Here is a 15,458-nt window from a genome sequence, read left to right as displayed (position 1 = left end):
AAAGCCTGAACCTTCTGGGAGAAATCAAAGCTGAACTGTGGATACTTAAACACTCAAAGTAATTTAATGCACTGCATTAGCAAATAGCTGTTTGTAGAAGCGTTGCCTATTGGGTCTGTGTTTAAAAAAGCAGAAGCACTGGTTATTAACACATACGCAAGCTTTAAATATGGATGCTTTTTGTGAACTTAGACAGTAGCCAGCTTACTGGACTTTGATCTGGTGGAAATAAACTATTGGATGAAGGACATATGGATATTAGTTTAGGGGAAGTATCAGAAAAGAGAGGATTTAGCTGGTTGCTTGGCCAGTCATAAAACTCTAAATTAAACATCAAATACTGCAGAATACTTATCACACTGAACTGTTGCCACCCAGACTTGATCTTAACATTGTTCCAGTTGCAAATCCAAAGCAAATTGGACTAATTCTACAAATACTACTGGCATTGCAATGTGTATTTCTAATGTACCAAGGAATTAAATTCAAGCAGAAATTTTACTTACTTCCAGGTTTCCTCTGGCCTTCTTCAAGACATCGTGAGTTAAAACCACTGGAAACAAAAAGATGATTACATACTGCATGAGCTTTCCTATATTCTCCATATCCAGGGCTTTTATGACCAAATATTAAGTAAGTATAAATTCACATCTACAACATGAGCAGCAACCAGGCAATTATAGGCAGCCCCTCCACACCACTTCAACTTTCTTACTTAAAAATCCAGATCTCCAGCCCAAGCCCTGTTTAGAAGTTCAGGCTGCTGTACAAACCTCCAGCTGCAAAACCTGAGGTAAAGGGGCGATGCTGTACAAGCAAACTCAGTCAGGGAAGAGCAAAAGGCCTTGCTCAGCACCACAGGCAGGTCAGAAGCAGCACCAGCACCAGAATGCCATTTCCTGCCCCTGCTTTGCAGCTGCCACATAATGTGTTTTTCAAATCTAAACTCCAGGGAAGTGTTTTTAAAGTATTTCTGCTGTAACAAGAACGATATATGTGAAAACACAAATAGCTCACCACTACATTTAACATCGCCGCTACAAACAGACCCCTGAGCCAGCTGACCCAATTCCCTCAATCCAAGGCAAAGGAACACTTTTTGTTAATTTTAAGGGGAGATGGTGCGTGATCTAATGGAAGTTGGGGGAGAGGGAGGAAAATGGTGCAGCAGAGAGGTTACGTGGGATGATGGGCTGGGAAGACAACAGATGGTGAAAGAAGTTAGCCTGCTCCTCCGGCAGTTCAAGGACAAAGCAACCTATATGTGCTTAGGGGAAATCTTGTCAGTGGCTTCTTCTGAAGGGGTCCAAGTTTGTCTCTCTTCATTCAGCTAGTTTGCCTCTGCAGGGAGAGAGCAAGACCTGTGAATGGTGGAGGGGATGCTTCTAAACAAAACTGATATTTAGAAATGTCAGGTTAAATATGCGATTCTCTAATCTGTGTCAGCTTCCTAACTGCTGAAAAATACCATTCACAAGTACCAATTTAATATTCCAGTCTCAAAAATAAACAATTTAGCCATAATAAAGATTTTTCATTACAATAATAAGAACCCAACAACTCCAAGGGTATAGCTGTCATGAGATAATTATACCCTTGGCGGATTACTGCAATTTGGCACTGCATTGTTACATGTTCAGAGGTTCAGATGAGGTTTATAAGCATTCCGTTCTCTCGCCCAGAGAAAGCAGACAGAAGACTCCAATCCACAAGAACGTTCCAGTCTCTGCCTCTAAATATATTTAGGAATGCTCAACTAAATAACAGTGGGAACCTGAAAATCCTCAGTGGTGTGCCCAGCTAACAGGATGCTTGGCGAATGAAGGAAGGCAAGGTCACCTACTAGGATGCCTGTGGTTGCTGGCTATCAAAAGGAGAAAGGCTGAAATAAAAACAAGTAAAAGCATCATAATAGAATCCAGCAGCTTCCTATGATTCACCAGTTTTGTTGTATGCTTGGTCAGGAATTTGTATACAGATGCAATTTAGAAACATTTCTGGAATTGGTCTTTAAGGCAAAGGTAACTTGACATCCTTAATTCCCGTAATCAATGAAACTTAGAGAAAATTGTATCTAGGTCTTTCTGTGTAGCAGAGTGCTCTCTGCTCATAAAGAACTCTACTGCTAAATTCATTTCACCCGGCAAACTAGATTTTTCTAAATCAAAAATATTAAATTCAGTACATGAAGAGAATTTAGAGTGTGTGACACTAATAGTGAAGCTGCTGCTAGCTAGGCAGTACTTCGCATTAAGACGATTTCAGAAAATTCAGGTTTCATTTTATTGGGACCTAATTCAGAAGAGTTTGGATGTGTTGAAAAGGAGTGAACAAAATAAGAGGGAGATGGACTGTTTTCTTTTTGAAAGTGTGGATGGGTAGTGGCTGTGGGGATAAGATTTTGGTCCTAAGGCTAAAATCTCTGCTGGGTTACACTCTGCACAGCCCTCCTGAAATTACCCTTTGTGTCTGGCTGAGATGTCACCAGAGCTAGGAACTGACCAAACTGAATCAGTAAATGTATCCCTGAGATATTATTGGGATGAGTATAATAGATACCTCTGATTTTTATATGACAATACCAAACCAAGTTACTTAACTTTAAAACCTACAGAAAACCTAATTTTGGATTTACTGTAAGTAGCTTGCACATCATTTGATATAACAATTCTGAAATAAGCAACCAAAGCACTGCCCATAAATACTAAAAAAAAAACAATCTGCAGGCAGAAGATACATGTAATCTAGATATAAAAATTATAGGCTATGGAGCAAAATAACTTTAATTCTTCTGCATTGCATTTAATGACTAGCATAGTATTACAGCCATTTTCCTAACTCTGTATGATATGTAACATTTTGCATTCTAGATTAATTACTGATAACACACATGCCATTCCAGCACAGACTAACAAGTCTTTTAAGTCTTGTCTCTTAAGAGAAGGTAAAGATAGATTATTTTATTTTTAAGACTGAAGTGAAATCCTCTTCCTGAAGTACACATATTGCCATAGCATGTAAGCAGAAGAGAGGTGTAGCTCCAATCAAATCTCTTCTGATTAACAGATTAAATTCTAAAGCAGAAGAAATGGATCTCAGAACACTCAGCTGGTCTAGCACAGCTAGAATATAGTCCCTGTCCTAATCGTTATGTTTCCAGATTATTTTCTAGATATGGCTGTTAAGGGTAAAATACCATTTCACAGCATGTCCTAATTTTTCCTTAAAAGACTTAGAGTAAACTTCTGTTTCCCTTGTTCTGAGCCTTCTGTTCTCTCACTCTTCGCACTCTGGTGCACAGTGTTGACAGATCTTTGCTGCTGCTGCTTTGGCTTTTCCCAGTATTCAGCCATCTAATGCTAACTAAAAGCATACTTGCATATTTATCAAGACTGAGGCAAAATCACAGTTTTGAGAAGGACAGCGTCAAAAAGTTTGGCTGGAGTGGTCTACAGCAACAGTAACTTTGCCTCAGTCAGGAACTGTTGTAGGACAGGAAACTAATGTGCAATGGCAGTAACTGAAATGGAACAACTCAACTGATGAGTGGCAGCTGCACGGATTGACACGTTATCAGTTGGTGTGTGAAACTGTGAACTGCTTTTCATGGCATTCTATGCAGCCTTTTGCAGTTGCACAAAATCTTCCTATCTGCATGAGGCTCCAGCAGTTCTGTACTGTCTGAACTTCATGCAGAGGTTGTCCCCACCACCTGAGAGCACACAGAGAAATGGCACTTGCAGCGAGTGCAAAAGAAAGGGCACCTATGTTCATTTTGTTGTTTCCCTCATTTTAGCAGAAGCCATGAATTACAAAAATAAGAACCATAAGAAAGCACGAACTTACACTGGTCGATGATGACTTTCTCCATGTTTTCCTTCAGCTGGTTTGTGGAGTGCAAGCGTTTCACTGTGCTGTGTAACTTCTTCTCCTGCTCAGACAGTTTCTTACGTAATCTAAGTATTTCTGCTTTCATTCCTTCATCCTAAATTCAGAGATGAAAATACTATATTAAAGCATCAAATAAATTATTTTAAATACTGTTAATGTTTAAACAATGTTAATGGCTAAATACTTTTGTACAAGGGCTTCCTTGAGCTTCCTTACAGAATGAAAAACTCCTTTGTCCTTCCACCTTCACTTCCCCAATGACAAGAGACTTCAGTTCTTAGCTGACTTTTAGTGCAACTAGTTTTTCTGCTACTCTCTGAGAAAAGTCTTAACACCAGCACTCGTTTTTCTTTTTGAATTTTCATTCCTCTTTTTCATTTTTTGCTCTCAACTGGAAAACATAATGAAGGCCGATGGGACAGGATCAGCAAGTATCCTGTCTGCCAGGTTGAGAACGTCCAGCTTCCTTCTTCAGTGCTCTGCTAGTAGTTGAGGCTGCCTTAATTGAAAGGCTGAAAGGCATTGAACAAGTGACTGTGACAGTTTTATTGCAAAATTGTTTGACAGTATCATTATTCAAGGTTCAATTTCTACCACCAATTCCAACCAAGTTATGGTCAGTATCCTGTAAAACAGGACTACAAGTAGCCCTGATTCTGTTAGTACCACTGATCTGGATTCTTCATGCAAACCTAAGCTTGTACCTTTTTCTTCTTCTTGTGCTACCTGTTAAATAATAGCATCTTCTAGAATTCTCCACTAGCATTTAGCTCTGTAGAAGAACTAATTACTCACAATTCCTGTGGGCTAACCAGAAGGCAGCGAATGCTCAATATCTTTTAAGAGACATTCTTTCGTATGCTGCATTGAAGACATCAGAAGCACTCTACTGTCCTTAAGATGTCCTCAGTATGTTTGGTAAGAAAATCTAAAAAAGACTCTATCAGACTCCAATTAGGTGCTGTACTGGAAGCTCAAATCTCCCACATGAGGTCAGGTTTTCAGACTGATCCAGATGAAGAAGATTTAGATTGGTATGACAATAAAGCATCAGATGCATCACATGTACACTAAGGCACTTTTGTCTGTATCTGTGATATGCTCTGATACTGCAGCCCAGCCCTACATATAGCTTTCTATACAGATTATACACGAGGATAAAAATGGAAGTATTCACACTTCTCAAGACAGCCCAAATATGGAGCTGAAACATGAGAGAATTATACTGCTTTTCTGATTTTACACATTTAAGAATGCTAGAAAATAACAACAAAAATGTTATTAAAATGATATATAAAGTGTTTGCTTTCCTAGAGCTTTATTTTCTTCAGCAATATCCCACTTTCCTTAAGAAAAGCATACAAAAAATCAGGGGAAAAAAAAATCAAATTTACTTTAGAGCCAGAGTTTGAAACAGTTTCATTGTTGTGTTGCTATCATGACAGTACAGATAATTCACTCCTCGTTCAGTTTATTTTCATTCATTTGCATAGTGCAATCCTTTTTAGTTAAAACGTTATAAAACTTGTCTTGGGGTTTTGTCACACTTTTAAAAAAGAATCCTATTTTACAGCTTAGGCATCCAAACCGTAAAAGAAAAATGTAGCTCAGATCACATCAAAGTTGCTGAAGTTTCTGTTGTTACTGGTATATACATAATCAAATTGAATTTGATTCTACAATAGGGAGTCCAAATCTTTTCTCATTGAAATGAAACATTTGCCACTTGCCTAGGTTTCCTGAATATCACGTAACAAGGTTGAGATTATATCCTTAATATAAAGCATTTTGTAAATAAACAGTATTTTGTAAAGAAACGTACAATATGATCAGGACAGAAAGCCAGTACACATTCAGCCTTAGCCTTTGGTGATGAGAGCTCCTAAAGACTGGGCATCCTGGGTTTGTGATTTTCAAAAGATTGTCCCAAATGGCATGTTCCTAACTGGTGTATGTTCCTTGAACCATTACAACAGTCCAAAAAGGCAAAAATCAAACAAAATGAAACATAATAGTACCTGAGTGCCATGAATAGTACTGTGTACAGCTTTCATCGGAAGGGAAACTCTCCAGAGAAGTTTCAATAAACGTGCAGCCTCTTCTAAAATCTGCTGTACTGTGTTCGTATTCGCAGAAAAGCTATGCAAGGACGCCTGGTCTGGTACCTGTATCAAAGGATCAGACACATTATACTTTACTTTTTAAAAAGTATTAACATGTAATCTTCATTAATGGCTTAAATCCAGTTGGTATTGCACATTTTAGATGATGTACACAGCTCTTGTGTGCCACAGAAGGTAATTTGTTAGTTTACAAAGACTGTTGAATTACACATTATCTGAGAATTTGGGGGAGGGAGGGGATATATCCTAATCAATAACCATGATTAATAATAGATTACATTTACTAGATCTGCTATGCCGCGTGGTGATAGTTGGCAACTCTCTCCCTTCTCCATATGCATTTTGTGCCATGTTATTTGAAAGTCAAATGATTACAGACATCAATTTAAGCAATAGAGATGTTTCTTCCTTAACAGACCCTTTAAACTGTTCCATCTAATGCCAAAATAACTATCATGACACACATAAAATGTATTCCTCTGCTGACAGATGAGAAAACAAAATTGAAGGAATTGCACGAATGTGAAATAAAGGAGAGAAAGAATGCAAGGGGAGCAAATGAATTACCGAAGCAATGATGATACCAAAGGGGGAAGGGTAGTAAAGGAAAAACATTTACAGTTTCTGCCCACATCCAGCATATCATCTGAATATTTATTTAGCATTGTTATCTAACCAGGATCCTCCTGTCACATAAAGTGTCCTGTTTGCTACGCAGTCTGAAACTTCAGTGATGTAAAGCTTGATAGGGAACTGCAAATTGTGAAGTTTACTGCTTTTATCTCTACACCACCAAAAGAAGTTAAAAACTTTGAGGGAATACTTTTTCAGTCTTTATTAGTATCTTAACTAGGTCATTTGAAAACATATAATACTTCACAGAATCTTAAGTGTCATTCCGACATTGTTCTAGTGTACGCATGTGATACAAAGTATTTCAGAATTGTTGTGGCTGCATTTTCAATAGCCTTACTATTTATAACTAGGAAATACAAGCATTTTTAAAAATATCTCCAGTTATAGTGATTCAACAGTGTCAATGAGTAGTCTCCATTCCAGTATTTCATTGGTTTTACACCACTGGCATGTTGTTTGAACCTTCTGATCCAATCCCTTCCTGCTGCAGTTTCTTATAGAATCATAGAAGCATTTAGGTTGGAGAAGACCTCCTTTCTAGTTCATTATTAGCTGCCATGGATGTATAAGGAATGTTCCTTCCCTTTTGTTGAAACTTGTAGGTAGACTTGTCTTACTCCATCCACCCCAAATACACTATCAGGCTGTTTACTGTATCCAGATACTAACGCTACTAAATAAGAAAAAGACAGCATAAGCAAACACTCATTGTTCTCCTGCTTCTAGAGGAAAAGGATGAAATATCTCATTTTTTTTTCCTTTGGTATGTTATTCAATACAAGGCAAACATTTCGTTGCTTTAAGAACCATTATGCTTAATACTACAGTAAGAAAGAGCACCATGGCTTGACATCACTATGTCACGCATGGTGCAGAAAGGCTGATACACTATGTCTCAGAAGATAAGATTTGAACAGTAATGAGATATCCAGGTTCCTAGACTAGCTACTGGTATTTCTAAAGTAGTCAACTGCTCCCAGGAAGTGGAAAAATATCTAAAAGCTTCCCTAATGTAAAACAACTCTCATTGGCATACATCAATCATTAATGTACAGTTATCACCAGGTGTTACTAGAGGGCAGAATACAGGTAAGTGGAGAACTTTATCTGCTATCTTCAATTGTATATTAGATTTCTTTTTTTACTGTCTCATTTCCTTGGTTTATCCCAATCCTCCATTACAAGAGAATTTCCTTAAGTATTTTTATGCTTGGGTTACTGATATATACCCTCACTATGAGCCCTTTCTAAAGCATTTTAGAGATGTATCTGTTTCTTGAGGGTTTTTTTGTTTGTTTTATATCATTTCCATTTAACAACTACCAGCTTCTGTAGTAAAAGCAAGTAGTTTCACCTCATTTAAAGTAAAAGTGAGATAGCTTATTAAAGGACCAGAATTAACTAATTTATCCATAGCCTCATTAACCCAGAATCACAAATAGGAGTCTGCATCTAGATGAGACTTTGACTGCCAAGGTTGAGGTGTCCCAACAGAGTTATTCAGTTAATAGTGCCTGCTCCACCATTTACCTGCTTCTTTGTTTTTGTAATCCATACATTTTGCATCTCTAGGTAAAATTCACCGTCTTCTAACAGCTTCAACTGCTTACCTTTATGCCAGGCTCCTGCACTTTCGTACCAGTGACCTCTCTCAAAGAAATCTCCATTTCTCCCAAAACCTGTTGCCCTTCTGAAATCTGTTTCCGCAGAGCGTTATAATCCTCAATCAAGCCAAGAACGTGACGCCCATTTTTGTCTGCCCACATACGATGTCCAGGAACAAGACGAGGGGTACATGCTGTACTGGAAGATGAGCTGCTGTCTAAATCATCTTTAGAGGCTGACTGCGTACCTGGGACAGAAAAACAGTATATACTTCTTTTTTTTATCCTTATATGTAGAACACATATATGTAGAACACAGGACTTCTTTCAAACAAACAAGCTGGAACACTGATAGCATACGTGTGTAAGATACTTTTGGATATACCTGTTTTTGCTAGTGAAATGCAGTGTCCGTGCTTCTGCAGCTCACAAATGTTTCTGCTGGCAGCCGGGCATTTGCAAAGATTTTCTGCACATCAAAATGGGAGAAGAGCAGTATAAGTTAACATACGTTAAAAAATCTTTTTAGCTCTACTTCTGTTCCTCTTTTTGCTGATGCTGCACTTAGACTCAGGAAGCAGAGAAACACAGCTAGTTTTCTACTACCATGCCATATATCTTCCAGCCTTCACCTACATTCATTTTTTTAGCATCTGTCCGATGTTCAAGACAGCTCCCAAAATCAAGTCACCATCAGAAAACGCAAAATATACTGGAAATATTTTAATCAACTCCACAAGTATGACACTCCCTATTGTGATGACCCTAAGAAGCCATCCCCATACAGAACACATGAGAGTGCCCAAGAAGAAAGCCCACAGAGAATGGCAGCTGTCCATAAAGGTTATCAGCTATGTTCAGCATCTTTCTGGTAATGCACATGGTAATTACGTTCACTACATATTTCAACTGAAGTGTGATTCTTATTGGAAGTGAGACAGTAAGAAAAAAAACAACTCTTGTGTCTCATACACTCTCCCATCCATTCCAGTGCTGCTTGTTTTGTGTGCTGCATGAAGTCATTTAGGTAGGCACGTGCAGCTGAAGTGCATGGAGTTAAAAAGCCCCATTATTATTCCTTCCCACAAGGTGCTGTATACCTGTACAAGCAGTAGGAAGGGAGACTTAATGATGTGCATATGGAAAGCTGTTACTATGCAGACTGCTTTAGCAGCAAGGGAGAGCATTCCCGTGTCCCCTGTATTCCCTGTACATCTATCTTGGGACCATAACCTAAGCCTTAGCATAAGGAGTACATTTTCCCTGATTTGCTAAAACAGTATCACTTAACAGTGATTGAAATAAAGCTAAAATATTCCTCAAGGCCATAAAGGGGACAACTGATTTATACAAAGACCATTTAGTGCACTTATTGATCCTTCTTGAGTCACCATAGCAAATGCTATAGAGCTGTGCATTAAAAAAAAAAAAAGAACCTCCAGATAAGCAAAAATTATTGCAATTTAACATAGGCATCCTTCCATCCCAGATACTTTCTGCAAATGCTTTTCCTGAATGAAAAAGAAGTGACAGTTGGAGGCTTTAAGACAGTACAGTATGCATTTTACTTCCCCATGCGCTAATAGCTCTAACAGGAAAAGGATTTGAAAGGCTGATGGGCAGCTCCCAAATTGTACAGTTGATGTTGAATAAAGCACTAAGAGCATCTTTAAAGAACAAGGTACAGTTTCTACAGCATAACAAAAGCATGTGTGGCACAGTACCATTCATTCCTGCATAATGCTGAGATTCTTGTTTGAAAAGATAGTTGATATTCACAGCTGACACTGATCCCACTTCCTCCTTCTTTTCTTTTGAAAGCTGTTCCTCTAATTTTTCATGCAAAGTCTTGTTTGTCTCGATGCTTCTTTCAAGCTGTACTCGCAGACTCTGTATTTCAGTCAATAGTTCATGTAAGTCAACTGGATTATTCTGATCTTTTCGAAATTCTTCTGATGCATCACATTTGGGATCTGAGACAATTTCAAAAGAAACACTTAACATCTTCAACAATTAAAATAATATTAGCCATTATCAGAATGCTGAGCAAGTAAATTATAGCCAGCTTTATCCTCAATATTAAGAATTAACTACAAACAGCATTAAGATAATGGTTTGACAAAAAAGCATGTCTTAATTGCTTCAACCCTCAAAAGATTTAAAGAGCTGAAAATTATTTTTTACTTTGTCCATAAAAGCTAATAAGTCTCATGCCAAAAGCAAAAATATAATAGCAAGAGAAGGAAGAGGATTTACAAAATTTTTATATTACTGCACAGTCTGGGGAAAAAATAAATGGGTGATCTTGGAGTGTGGAGGAGGGATAGAATACAATTGTGAGTTTAATTTTATACACTGCAGAAAAAAAAAAAAGAAAATAGTAATCACCTGGCAACCACAGCAACAAATTTGAACCTCAAAAAAGCAAGGGCTGCATTTGTCTTTTCATAGAAGGCGGTCAGCACACAAACAATTCCATGTATTCCCCCATGCCGAAATCAAACTGTTCTCCACATAGTGGAAAGGATTCAAGAGCATGAGGTGGGTGCTGCTGCTCTCTAATTACGTTACTAGTTCTGCAGGAAGGTTGCTTCTATCCCTGAGCCAGCCTTGGCTTAAAGCCCTACGCCAACAGGGCTGCTTTGCTACAGCTAGGCATGAAATACAGCTTTGGCAGGGCATATTACTGAAGGTAGAAAGAAGAAAATAATCAACTTTTATAAGAACTTTACAGGGAAAACTAGCTGGATCCTGTGTGCAGTACTGAGCAGTACTCCACTTTTTTTAACTACCCATGCTACCAGCTGCTTGGTGCTCTAACTTCCTTAAAAGCACTGGAAAGAACACATGTAAGTCTCATTCCTTCCCCTCACCTTCCATGACAGACAAGTGGGCAGGAAATTATTAAATGTCTTATTCAGAAAGCAGTTCCAGTGCTTCTCTCAAGCCCCAGGGAGAAGACACTACCCTCATATTCAGGCAAGGGTAAGCACAAGCTACCTGAGTAAGCCCTACCCATGGGGAAGCAGCAGCATGTTTTCAGATGAAAACTAAATACTCAACAACCCCCACCAAGTTTATTCAGCCTGAGCAACTGTACTTTTAATATTTGGGCTTAGCTTAACTAAAAAGGTAAAGGGAATTTGGGTGTGCCTAATCAGAACATAATCAAGTATCTCAACCTCACAGTTACATTTCCAAGTAAAAAGCAGCGTTTTATCATCCAGCTGTTGCTTCTGCTTTGCACAGCAGACCCAAGCAGAAACAAAGAAATAGCGATCCAGCCATACTGTCCTTTGACAAGATCTTACTCAGAGGGAAGGGATGCATGGGTCAAGACATCCCTTGTGCATTTATACCTGTGCTCTTCCTTTTTGCTTCTTCCAGCTTTTCATAAACCTTGATCTCAGTTCGCAGCGACTGCAGTAACTTCTCATTCTCAGAGAGCTGACGTTGCTTTATGTTCATTTCTGTTTGCAACCTGTTAAGTTCCAATAAAATGCTAAGTTAACAGTTGAATTTTTATCCTTTATTTCAAAATCTAGAATCCACTCCCCCTTCCCCCACAATTCTTCCCTTGCCTTTTGAATACATCTATGCACCTCATTAGTGTTAATGGCTATGGCTAAACACATGCATGTCACACTGACAATTTTCTTCCCTAAAAGAATGTCTAAATGTGGACAGAATCAATACCTGTTTAATTCATTACGACTGCTGTAAATTTCACATGTCAGATATTTGGTTTCATCCTCCTTTTTGCCAATTTGTTTTTGCAACCTTTCATTTTCTTTCTTGATGCATTCATAATCCTCATGAAGATGCTCAATGATTGCATTCTTTTTAGAAAGAGATTCTCTTAACTTTTCATTTTCCTTTTGTTTATCTGAAACAAGAAGAAACACAAGTTATTTGTAATGCCCACAACCCACTAAAGCGATGCTCTTTAACAAAATCAGCTTTTTTAGAGACTGTCAGAAAATAACAGCTGCTTTTCTGAGTTTTAGGATTTCAGTATTTCAATTTTCTATTGATTTTTGCTAGATACATTTTCTGTAACAGTGCAACATTTAACTCCCAAGATTCACAAAGGGTTCCATAAAAGAGCTCAATAAACAACTGTGTATGGCTTCATACGCCAAATTCCCCCGCTACCTGGAACTGGTCAGAAGGATGGCATTCAAAAACCAGCGGCAGCAGTTTCCCAAAGAAGGCTGTGAACTTTGCTAATCCTCACAAAATAATAAATTTGACTTCTCTTTTGGAAGAAAAGAAGTCAGTAGGACTGCTCCAGGGAGCAGAATCCACGCTCCTCTTTGTCCCTCTGTCCTCTCCTTCCCAGCCAACTGTATGCCAGCAGTCCCTTCCTTGGCACAAGCAGTTCCCTGTGACAAAGAATTGTTGGTAGGGGCAACTGAGCAAATCGGAACAGCTGCAACCAGAGAGGTTTATAAGGACCCTAATTTTGTTGTGACCCTACATTCAGTATTAGAAAAGGAAGAGGCACCCTTTGCAAAGAAACAGCAGAGCGGAGTCATTCCAACTCCCAGCTGTTAGAAAATCATTTCCTCATCTTCTATGAAAGGCTATGAAAACGGTAATCCCCGGGTGCTGTTGAAAAGGTGCATCCTCAGCCTTTCACTTCTAAAAGGCTAAGCTAAGACAAGACAGAAAGCACCTGAGAAGAAAACAAGCAGGAAGTATCCATGAGGCTTTTCTTCTCTAGTGCCTCCAGGAATAAAAGGAAAAGAACTCAAACTCCAGAGACACTGACATTATTTTAAATCTCAGGGTTGACAATGTGTTATTCACTATGGTTCTTATAAAATAAATAAATAAATAAATAAGAAACTCGGATATTATCAGATCATATTGTCAGATGTGGAAACAAACAAAAGCAGTAATACATTAACAAAAAGCAGATTGTAAACAAAACAATAAGCAACAAGAGGCACTAAAAGAGAGGACTTTGGAACAGAGGCACGGAGAAAAAAGAATTAAGAAAATGGTAATGAAAGGCAAAGGGAAGAAAAAGAACATGTAAAAAGAAAGGAATGTAAAAAGAATGGAGAAATGAAATCACACATCAAATGGAAAATGCTACAAATAAACAGAGAGAAGGAACATTACTGCCACTCCTTTATCACGTTAACTTCAGTACGAATGCTTACGGTTGAGCACAGAATTTCAGGAGTGGGAAGAATGGAGAAGCCAATTTAATGGACTGTAAATACTTTATTGTTTTCTGATTTGGAATGAGTTGTAGTCTACTCCTGTAAAGCACAGTTTTGCATTTTACCTCTGGATCCTTTTGCTAGCATTGCATTCAGAACTTGATTTTGCTTCCTCAGGAAACGTACTTCAGAAGTCAAAGAATTATCCTGCACTGAGCCACGGCTGAAAATGTTTGCAGAACCTATAAATATATACATAAAAGATGATTTATGAGTCATCTCTAGGTCGTTAACGATTAAACTTTCCAGACAAGAACAATTTAAAAAATCACAGAAAAACATGTTATGAAAGTATTTATCCCCTCTGTATTTTGAAGGTTATCCTTACAGACTGAAAGGCAGTTCAGGTTAATGCCAAGTAACCCAAAGCCCTGCATCACAAGTACCTCCCACTGCTGGACAATAATTACCAAAATTGCAGAATTATCCCTGGAAGTCTTTAACTATCAGACAAGAATGCAACAGGGCAAAACACAGGAGCACGTTGTGACATTGCTATTCTTTTAAAATAATGCACACTGTACCAAGGTTCACCCATATTTCTGTATTGCTTGGTTCATACTCTGTTGTATTCACTGAAACCACTGCAAAGGACTGCTAGATTTTACAAACTAATTAACAGTGGGTAATGCTGGAAGTAACAAGCCTGTTTATCCACATGGTACCATGCCAGTTGGGAGCATAGGGCTGGAGTCACCATCTCTGCTTCTGATTACAACCTGAGAACCCATTTATAATAGCAGGGATGAGGACTGGTACCTTAATTTCAGCTAATTTAGATTTATACAACTGGGCCAGTGTTGATCAACCTAGGGCTTCCATCAATAACCCCAGGGAGGAACAGGCACCTCCAGAGCGTGATCCACCCGCCCTACCCTCTCCACATCTCCGAGGCTGAGCTGTGCTCCAAAGGGATGTACTTCTCTCCAGTGCCTCCAAGAGGAATGCTTGGAATCCAATCAGTCAAATTCCAGCCTAGGTAATCCTCATTATGTCCAGTATTTACACTGCTTATCCCCCAGCGGTGTGTACAGTGCATCCTGAGAGCTACCATATTCCACTCGCAAGGCAACTGCCTCTGAAATGCAAGTCAAGTAATTGCTATTGCCCTTTCTAACCTATTTATAGTCAGTAAAACACTTCAGGACCCACTGGAATTAACATTACCATTAAAAGTGTTTTTCAGCTGATTGGTTATCCCAGTATCTACAATGCTTTAGTGCTTGAGATAACTGCATGAGTGTCAACTATTTGGTTAATAGAGAAATAACCAGCTGGCAAAAAAATTAGCTGAATGTGTGAGGAGGATGCCTTTCAGCTCTGGCAGTTCAATTCAATTTGATGTGCTGCACTTCCTCTGAATAATCTCATTTTATTGTAATCCCAATTGAAGCTTTTACCAACTACCTAACTGGGATGTAGTGTGCCATGATATGCACCTCTTGTCGTTACTGAAAGACTCAAAGGCTCTAGAAGTCTGGCACTAATGGCATTTTACTATCTATATGTTAAAGAGTTGAGGTAGCTATGTGAACTCAAAAGGCTTTTTCCTTTCAGATTTTAACAAAGCAATTCAACTTGAAGTGGCAAGGCTTGATGGTCTCATCTTGATTCTAATTTAATTTATTGCCCATCACCCAGCTTTATTCTATTTGAAAAGTTATGCTATCACAATCCTACTGAAAGGCTTTAGAATATAACTATTAGTTATCTTACATAATAAGGGATAATGTAGAGCCAGTGGTAATAAGGCCACAATCCTGCAATTTGACCCACTACTGAGACTACTACTTCTGTGCAGAGCCCTGCTGACATCAATTACGCTCTCCATAGATGCAAAGGTCCATCCAAGCAGAGTACAGTGAAGCATCAGGGCCTACAATTGTGAAACACTTGAGTTTTCATTATGTTACGTGCTGAAAAAGTGAGTGCTAAGGAAGCCTACCTCGAAGGTTTCAAAGGAAGCACTG

At 38.6% G+C, this 15,458-nt stretch overlaps 1 protein-coding gene across 1 annotated transcript in view; it reads right to left on the bottom strand.

Moving 5' to 3' along the window:
* Nucleotides 1-15,458, bottom strand: part of CDK5RAP2 (CDK5 regulatory subunit associated protein 2) — a 79,159-nt gene that overhangs the window by 1,077 nt on the left and 62,624 nt on the right. Inside the window, 9 exon segments of the mRNA XM_084494259.1 lie at nucleotides 507-553; nucleotides 3,847-3,985; nucleotides 5,910-6,056; nucleotides 8,261-8,502; nucleotides 8,640-8,723; nucleotides 9,979-10,227; nucleotides 11,614-11,735; nucleotides 11,951-12,140; nucleotides 13,554-13,670. Of these exon segments, the coding sequence (XP_084350385.1) occupies nucleotides 507-553; nucleotides 3,847-3,985; nucleotides 5,910-6,056; nucleotides 8,261-8,502; nucleotides 8,640-8,723; nucleotides 9,979-10,227; nucleotides 11,614-11,735; nucleotides 11,951-12,140; nucleotides 13,554-13,670 (1,337 nt within the window).

This window comes from Aythya ferina (assembly GCF_964211825.1).
Source record: "Aythya ferina genome assembly, chromosome: 20".
In the NCBI taxonomy this organism is placed as follows: domain Eukaryota; kingdom Metazoa; phylum Chordata; class Aves; order Anseriformes; family Anatidae; genus Aythya; species Aythya ferina.
This window is presented reverse-complemented; position numbering and strand designations above follow the sequence as displayed.